The sequence below is a fragment of the Vicia villosa genome, linkage group LG3, assembly GCF_029867415.1.
Source record: "Vicia villosa cultivar HV-30 ecotype Madison, WI linkage group LG3, Vvil1.0, whole genome shotgun sequence".
Classification (NCBI taxonomy): Eukaryota; Viridiplantae; Streptophyta; class Magnoliopsida; order Fabales; family Fabaceae; genus Vicia; species Vicia villosa.
This window is the reverse complement of record NC_081182.1, coordinates 12,272,139-12,280,641: the sequence shown is the minus strand read 5'-3', so window position 1 is coordinate 12,280,641 and position 8,503 is coordinate 12,272,139. Positions and strand designations below refer to the sequence as shown.

The 8,503-nt window shown below is 34.6% G+C and overlaps 2 protein-coding genes across 3 annotated transcripts in view; both read left to right on the top strand.

Annotated features, from left to right (window-relative positions):
- LOC131654918 (uncharacterized) overlaps nt 1-1,100 on the top strand; it is a 1,186-nt gene extending 86 nt beyond the window's left edge. Inside the window, exons 1-4 of one of the 2 annotated variants that reach the window (XR_009299606.1) lie at nt 1-51; nt 175-265; nt 531-694; nt 786-1,100. The exon at nt 1-51 is cut by the window's left edge and continues 86 nt beyond it. Coding sequence is in view for 1 of the 2 variants with exons in the window: in XM_058924842.1 (XP_058780825.1) it covers nt 1-51; nt 175-275; nt 531-694; nt 786-967 (498 nt within the window). In the remaining variant the exon portion in view is untranslated. Of the gene's footprint in view, nt 52-174; nt 276-530; nt 695-785 lie in introns of both variants that reach the window. The other variant, XM_058924842.1, reaches the window with a different exon arrangement.
- Nucleotides 1,101-1,994: 894 nt separating this feature from the next.
- LOC131660328 (1,4-alpha-glucan-branching enzyme 1, chloroplastic/amyloplastic) lies at nt 1,995-8,140 on the top strand. The gene is made up of 14 exons (XM_058929547.1): nt 1,995-2,235; nt 2,400-2,519; nt 3,282-3,492; nt 3,886-3,955; nt 4,047-4,316; nt 4,681-5,587; nt 5,790-5,906; nt 5,990-6,052; nt 6,231-6,338; nt 6,556-6,657; nt 6,829-6,896; nt 7,043-7,124; nt 7,334-7,450; nt 7,726-8,140. Exons 1-14 carry the CDS (start codon nt 2,167-2,169, stop codon nt 7,942-7,944), a joined length of 2,523 nt encoding a protein of 840 aa, XP_058785530.1. The 5' UTR covers nt 1,995-2,166; the 3' UTR covers nt 7,945-8,140.
- Nucleotides 8,141-8,503: the final 363 nt, after the last annotated feature.

Here is an 8,503-nt window from a genome sequence, read left to right as displayed (position 1 = left end):
CCTTGCCACCGCGTCGCCATCATCAATCTTGAAGGACTGATTCTGATTGAGGTTAATTTATGATTTTTGGCCCTCTCTTTCTCTGTATTTGAATTTTGAATTGATGTTTTTGTTATTCAGATTCAATTTTTAAGTCTAGAGAATAATTTGTTGAAATAATCATTGATTTTGTAGGAAGGAGCACAAGGAAAGTTGCAAGTATGGATTTTGAGTTTGAAGGAAAGTGATAAAGAGATAAAAAGACCTGCGGTTGTTTTCCTTCACAGTACGAACAAGTATAAAGAATTTTTGCAGTTGTTTTCCATTGCTAGAGATTGCTAATGCATTTTCTCTGTTTCACTTTTTATATGTTTCTATTTTCTCTTACGAAATAGAATTAGAAGAGTAGATTAGATGAGTGTGATGAGTATGTCTCAATTTATAGGACCAAGAAGAAACAAAGAAGAAACAAAATTATGATCCAACATCCATTGTTAGATTTGTTAAATTTATTTGGCTCTACGTTTGACATTGTCGTTAATGATTTATAGAACCAAGAAGAAACAAAATTATGATCCTATTAATTTTGAAACACTTGGTGATCATTCTAATTGGGTGTTGGAGGATTCCCCACCATTCTTGACCATTGAGGAGGTGGAAGCACTACGCAAAGATCTTGCTAGTATGACAATCCAACCTATTTCAAATGATATTGGTATGGTATTGATTTTTGTGATTACAATTATGTTATTTTAATTTCTTAAAATATGTCAATTTCTAAACTCTTTAAATTGATGTTTTTATAGATGAATTAAATTTGGATGAGGTTGATGTTGAGGGAGATGCGCCACTTAACTCCGGAGAAAACAACCAAAGTAATAATATCATTGATGGGGAAGATGTTGCAAATGCGATTGATTTTGTCGGAGATGGTTTTGATATTGAAGGAGATCCCAACATTGAGATAATTTTACCTCCTTGGAACTAAATTTAATAGATATTTGAGTGTTTTGGTTCTAAAGTACTCAATTAGTTTATGTTGCAATTAGACTTTGTAATTTGTACTACTTTGTTATGTGTAATACTTATGTTTAAATTTGCACTAAATTTGTGATTTTTAAGTGTTGAGCAAACTATATTTGTGCTTTTTAAGAGCCTTAAACTTTATGGATTATTAGTATTTTCAGCACCCAATGTACAACTTCTGAATTTGTGGTTTTTAAGAGCCTTATTTATAGATTATGCTGATAATGGATCAGCTTTTAAGTGCTAGTTATAATTTTTTTAGAGATTGAATGATCCGGTTCGATCGGTTTTGTACCTATATAGTTTTATTATAATGACAGGTTTAGTCTGGTTTTATCCGGTTTGATCATGCGGTTCGACCAATGACTCAGTGGTTCGACCGACGAACCAGTGACCCAATATCCTCACCGGTTTGATAACCGGTCCGGTTTTTAAAACATTGATTTATAGAGGCTGGAATAATTAAAAATTGAGGAAATATATAACTATCCTTATGATAGAAGGATGATAGTCATATAGTCATTTTGATTTTTTAGTAGATGGATCCCTAATTGGAGCGCTTGTAATTACTGCTTTTTTGAAATTAATCAAAAGTTCAATATTTCAAAAAAACATATATAATTAAATTTATTAGAAATTACAATTATTTTATTAGTGCACAAATAATCACACTTAGTTTGACCATTGAACTCATAATTTTGTCTAAACATTTTGCCTAAATTTTGTTTTAAAATAAAATTATTTTTATTTTTTAATGTAATAATGATAATTACGTTCTTTAATTGTTATTTCATATATTAATTTTAATATATTTAAGAGATTGATTCAATAAAATTGTATTGTTTTATGACAATATTATTATATTTTTTTAATTGTTTAAATTGTGTGTAAAAAATTTAAAACGAGGGAGTACTAAAATACAATTGGAACAGATGGAAATTGTTGCGCCGTTGCTTGCTTGCTTCTACACGTGGGGAAGCATATTCTTTACTCTGTTCCTTCTTTGTACTCTACCATTGAAACGACGCTTATGATTAATAATCATACCACAATGGGTCACATTAGAGTCTTCATCAAATCAATTATCTTCCTAAAATAAAACACTCTTCTTCTTAATCATCATGGACACCGCTTCCACCTGAACCAACCTTCATCCAAGCTATGATTTCCTCTTTAGCTTTTAATCCTCTCGTTTCTTCCTCTTTAAACATTGCCACCACCACCACTCACGTAATATTTCTTTTTTTTTTTCACTTTCTATTTATAGCAACAATAGGTTCTCAGCATAACATAATGCTAATGTTCAAATTTTTTAGAGTAGAGTAAAACTTAAACATTGGTGTTCATAATTTGGATCTGTATGGTTTTTAATTTTCTATTTATTTTTCTGGCAGACCTCCAAAAATAAACAGTATCTGGCCAAGCAAAAGTCAGTAGAACTCACCCTTGGCTATCAGAATCCAAATGGGTGCAAGGTTTGCAGTTTTGGATCAAAAGGATCAATATATGAAAAGGTGTATTTCACTTCTTTTTATATATATATATGTCATTGGATCACTTTTTAAGATTGCTTTGCTATTGTTGTGTGTATTGAGTGCCAAACATTTGTTAAAATTATTCTTTTTTTTTGTAATATGAAGCATAAGTTTCATGTTTTGGGTGAGCCACCTTCATTTAGGGTATGTTTGGAGAGATGATTTTGAAGGGTTTTAGAGAGGAAGGTTTTGAAGGGCTAATATAATAATTCTATATTTTGGTTAAACTTAACTTATTTTTCTACCTGTCTCTTCCAAGACAGTTGCTAGTGATCAAAGGAATATGGATGAAAATAACATGTAACATTTGGGCTGTAGTAACCCCAAGGGCTGGGCTTGGTGAAGGTTTAGGCCTTGAGAGTGTGCTCCTCACAAGATTTCAGGTTCAAATCTTGCTAGCTGCTAACAATCCTTGTGTTGGGTTAGTCCATACAGTGCTCTGACTTTAAATGGGCTCCCGCTAGTGGACAATGCGATTGGTCCCCTTAGAGGGCCAGTCCACACAGAGAGTTTTGCTCTGACTTTAAATGGCCCCCCCCGCTAGTGGGTGATGGGATTGGTTCCCTTAGATTAGTTTGTCTGTTCCAAGGCCGAATACCAAGTTTTTCAAAAAAAAAAAAGAAAAAAACACTTGGACTCTAGTCTGACTGGTTTGCTATGTGTTTATCTATCATCCAAGTATGTAAATAGTAAATATGCTGCATGTGAGTAAGCTGTTTCATGGTGCTTTCCCACAACTAGGTGAGTTCTGGTTTAAAGGCTGTATCCGTTATGACAGATGACAAGTCAACGATGTCATTTGTTGAAGAAGACTTTGAAAACATAGGCATCTTGAATGTTGATTCATCCCTAGAGCCATTCAGAGATCACTTCAAATATAGACTGAAGAGATATCTAGATCAGAAAAAGCTCATTGAAGAATATGAAGGAGGTCTTGACGAATTTGCCAAAGGTGATTATAATTGTTAACAGTCGACATCGTTTCATTTTTTCTATGTAAGTGTATACTAAATTAGATAATAACTGCTAAGATCTTGGACGTTACTGCAAATTGTATGTCCGTGATAAACCTATAATGATTTAGTATTCCTCATCAAAGACTTGGCAGTATCCGTTGTTGATAGTCATATTATATTACCTGGCTTGCACAAGTAAACTGAGGATAATGTAAATTTCTACGAAAACGATTGATTGATTATGTTGGACACGTCAACATCTTGAAAATAAAGTCATCTTCCTGTCAACTGGAATGATTTGTATCTAAATACCTTACTAATTTGTTGTATTAACTTTAGTTACATCTTAAATATAATATTTTCTTATCATTTCCTTTTCCACGTCTTAGGTTTCTTGAAATTCGGATTTAACCGAGAAGAAGATGGCATTTTGTACCGTGAGTGGGCACCTGCTGCTCAGTAAGCTACCTCAAAGGATACAGATTAGTCGACTTTGTTTGTCATTGTTTAATTTAGATTTCTTTTCTGATTTTGAATTTTTTCAATGCAGGGAAGCACAAATTATTGGGGATTTTAATGGATGGAATGGTTCCAACCATCACATGGAAAAAGACCAGTTTGGCGTATGGAGCATTAAGATCCCTGATGCTGATGGAAATCCAGCTATACCTCACAATTCGAGAGTGAAGTTCAGGTTCAAACATAGTGATGGAGTTTGGGTTGACCGTATCCCTGCTTGGATTAAATATGCCACTGTCGATCCTAACAGATTTGCTGCTCCCTACGATGGTGTTTACTGGGATCCACCACTTTCAGAAAGGTCCTATAACCCTATTATTCACATGTGCAGAATATCTTCTTGATTGTTGTCTTCAGTAAATAATTAAGCTCTCATCTGAAATATCAAATGCTAAATTGAACTCTAATCATCCAATGTATGCCTCATGTTAACCGACTTTTAAGTTATGCAAATAATTTCTTTAAGTTTTAGAATATTCATCTTTCCGTCTTACAATGATATTTTGCCTGATGCATTATATGTAGCAGTTGCAAATAAGTTAACCATGTCTGAATTATTATACCTTTTGTAATCTACTCGGTATCGATATTTTTTCACTCCATTCTTGATCAAGTTTGGATGAAATTACCTCAGCTGTTTGTGCATCCCCTTGTTTGTTTGGCAGGTATCAGTTTAAACATCCCCGTCCACCAAAGCCCAAAGCTCCACGGATATATGAAGCTCATGTGGGAATGAGTAGCTCTGAGCCCCGCATAAACTCTTACAGGGAATTTGCAGATGATATTTTGCCACGTATTCGGGAAAATAACTACAATACAGTCCAGCTGATGGCTGTGATGGAGCATTCCTATTATGCGTCATTTGGATATCATGTAACAAACTTTTTTGCTGTGAGCAGTCGGTCTGGAAACCCCGAAGATCTTAAGTATTTGATAGATAAAGCCCATAGCCTAGGTTTGCAAGTTTTGATGGATGTCATCCATAGTCATGCTAGCAATAATATTACTGATGGACTAAACGGCTTTGATGTGGGCCAAAGTTCACAACAATCTTACTTCCACAACGGAGATAGAGGTTATCACAAGCTATGGGATAGTAGACTTTTTAACTATGGCAACTGGGAAGTTCTTCGTTTCCTTTTATCTAATTTAAGGTGGTGGCTTGAAGAGTACAAATTTGATGGATTTCGATTTGATGGAGTAACATCAATGTTGTATCATCATCATGGAATCAATATGGCAAATACAGGGGATTATAATGAATATTTTAGTGAAGAAACAGATGTGGATGCCGTTGTCTATTTGATGCTGGCCAACTCTCTGGTCCATGAAATTTTGCCTGATGCAACTGTCATTGCTGAAGATGTTTCTGGAATGCCTGGACTCGGCCGACCAGTTTCTGAGGTGGGAATTGGTTTTGACTATCGACTAGCCATGGCTATCCCTGATAAGTGGATTGACTACGTGAAAAATAAGAAAGACAGTGAATGGTCAATGAAGGAAATCTCTTTGAATTTGACAAATAGAAGATACACTGAGAAATGTGTCTCTTATGCTGAAAGTCATGACCAAGTATGATCTTTGTCATTTTGTTTTGTGTGTTGTGACTTGTGATGCCTTTGTGTTGGAAATGATATAAGAATTTAGTTTTGGTTAAATATGTGAACAGAAAAATGATGGAAACTAGAGCTGACATGCAATCAAGAAATTATCTTTGTTGATTTGTTTTCGAATGCCTGCACTATTAACGTCTTATAGTTTTTCCCTTGGGCAGTCCATTGTTGGGGACAAGACTATTGCATTTTTACTAATGGATGAAGAAATGTATTCTAGCATGTCTTGTTTGACTGATGCTTCTCCTACTATTGAGCGAGGGATTTCTCTTCACAAGGTTTTTATTGACCATAAAACCTTCTCGACTATGTACATGTACAAAATGATGTCTGTAGTCATTGTTATTTTAATCTTTTGCAGATGATACACTTCATAACCCTGGCATTAGGTGGAGAGGGCTACCTCAATTTCATGGGCAATGAGGTATGTATACTCCTTTACTCTTCAATGTTGTAATCAAGGATGCTTTTTCATCTATCATTTAATGAAATATTAGGTTCTTGATAATTGAATGTTTCATCTCACTCTCATTGCTATAGTTGTTGGCTGTGTTATCATATTTTAAATTATAAGCAAACTATATTTGCGATGTCATTTTTAGTTTGGCCATCCGGAGTGGATTGATTTTCCAAGAGAAGGCAATGGATGGAGTTATGAGAAATGCAGGCGTCAGTGGAATCTGGTGGATACAAATCACTTGAGATACAAGGTAGTATCTCTGTATGTCTATTTATTTGCAGAGGATCGACATTCTCTTTTATGGCTTCATATTGCATATTTTTGTGTGATGCATAATTCAACTATGCAGCCTTATTTTGTGAAGCTCCTTTTTCCCCCTTCTGCGCAACTCTTCGTATTTGGGTGCATTCTATCAGTTTCTTGCCTTTGATGTAACTATTTTATTTTTGTTTTTGGAACTTGTGCAGTTCATGAATGCATTTGACAGAGCAATGAACTTGCTTGATGATAAATTCTCAATCCTTGCATCAACAAAACAGATTGTGAGCAGCACAAACAATGAAGACAAGGTAGATATTTCCACAAATGATTTAACTGTACCCATTCATAATGTGATGTTTTTCAATACTGCCAGACAATTCAGAGAAGGCTCTTCTTAAAAATGAATGGAACAGCCATTCCTAGTTGGTTTCAAGTATAACTCTGCATTAACTAAATGCCTGATGGTTTTCCTTTTACAGGTTATAGTCTTTGAACGTGGGGATCTGGTGTTTGTGTTCAATTTTCACCCAGAGAACACATATGAAGGGTATGCAATATGTTAAATTTTCGTTTGTGTGTTGGTAATTTACTTTTGCCAGGTTGTGTGTTTGGTTTTATGTAAAGTTTCTTTATAAATTTCTGTAATAATAGCGGTTAACCACAAATGATTTGAATGGAACACTGAACATGCAGTTATAAAGTTGGGTGTGACTTGCCTGGGAAATATCGAGTTGCACTGGATAGTGATGCTAGGGAATTTGGAGGACATGGAAGAGTAAGGAGCCCTAATCTTTTTTGGTATTAGTTATTATAATCAAGGGTGGAACTATGTCTATCCTAACTGTCACCAAAATGACATTAGCCTCATGATTTGCTCATGCTGTGTTTTTAGACTTCGACTCAGTTGCTATTATTCCATGGTTCTTGAATATGTTTCTTTGTCGCTTTTGCCTTTATACGAGGATGACCATTTTTCATTCGTAGGTGGGGCACGATGCAGACCACTTCACATCCCCAGAAGGCATACCAGGGGTTCCTGAAACAAATTTCAACAATCGTCCCAATTCCTTCAAGGTCCTATCCCCACCTCGTACCTGTGTGGTACGTGATCTGGTCCCTTTTCATTTAATTTTTTGTATGTTTGTGCATGTTAACAAAACCTAAAATATAGATGTAAAGATTAGCAAGCAACAAAAGTTTATTTTGGAGCACTGCAAAAGTTTAGCTTACCATTTTTTTTCACTGCGACAAAGTGAATCGTTAATTTAGTTTGGCTTAAAAGTTGAAAAAATACATGATGATTTGTAAGTTAGATTTTTGATTTGCACTTCACAGCAAAAAAGTGAATTGCTAATTGAATTTGAAAATTTCCGTAGGTATATTATAGAGTGGATGAAACGCAAGAAGAAAGCAACGGTCCCAATTGGGGTAGGGTAGAAGAGACCTTTGCTGGAGTCGGTACTGATGTTACAAAGATTCCTTATGTTTCTATTGAGATTGACGATAGCAATTTGGATCGGGTAGAAGATAACTCAGAGGATAAAGTTGATGCCGGAATTCGTAAGGTTGAAAGAGAAGTTGTAGAGACAAACTAGAAGAAGATGCAGACAACTGAGGAGACCTTTCCATTTACCCGAAGGATTAAAATCCAAGCTTTTGTCCATCAAATCGTCATTTTATTATGTTATGTATATATGCGAGAATATATAAAGATCACTAACACTCCTAAGTTATGGATGAATAAAATTTTACTACCACATATGTATATTACCTTCTGGTGGTGGTCATGGATATGCAATGTGTATATCTTGAACAATGTTTTCTCTAATGTTTTAATAGTTGAGACTAACAGTAAAAATATGCAATGTGTATATCTTGAACAATGTTTTCTCTAATGTTTTAATAGTTGAGACTAACAGTAAAAAAATGGTGAGGATTTTTAATGGAGGGAATCTACTACTACAAAACACACTGAAATCATTTATAAACTATACTTTAACCTTGATTTTTAAGTAGAAAACTGTGCAATCAATAATGAAAAATATAGTTCTGCAATCAAGAATGTATAGATAGTATCATATCAGACATAGAAAATGTATCAACTTCTACCGATTAAAAGTAACAGAAATACAGTACATAGAACAAGATTCAACC

What these genes read in the sequence shown, in the direction of transcription:
- LOC131660328 (XM_058929547.1), top strand. Translation starts at nt 2,167, where the DNA reads ATGATTTCCTCTTTAGCTTTTAATCCTCTCGTTTCTTCCTCTTTAAAC. An exon ending in TCTTGACGAATTTGCCAAAG is followed by an intron (nt 3,493 to 3,885) that starts GTGATTATAATT and finishes TCCACGTCTTAG; the next exon opens with GTTTCTTGAAATTCGGATTT. An exon ending in GCACAAACAATGAAGACAAG is followed by an intron (nt 6,658 to 6,828) that starts GTAGATATTTCC and finishes TTCCTTTTACAG; the next exon opens with GTTATAGTCTTTGAACGTGG.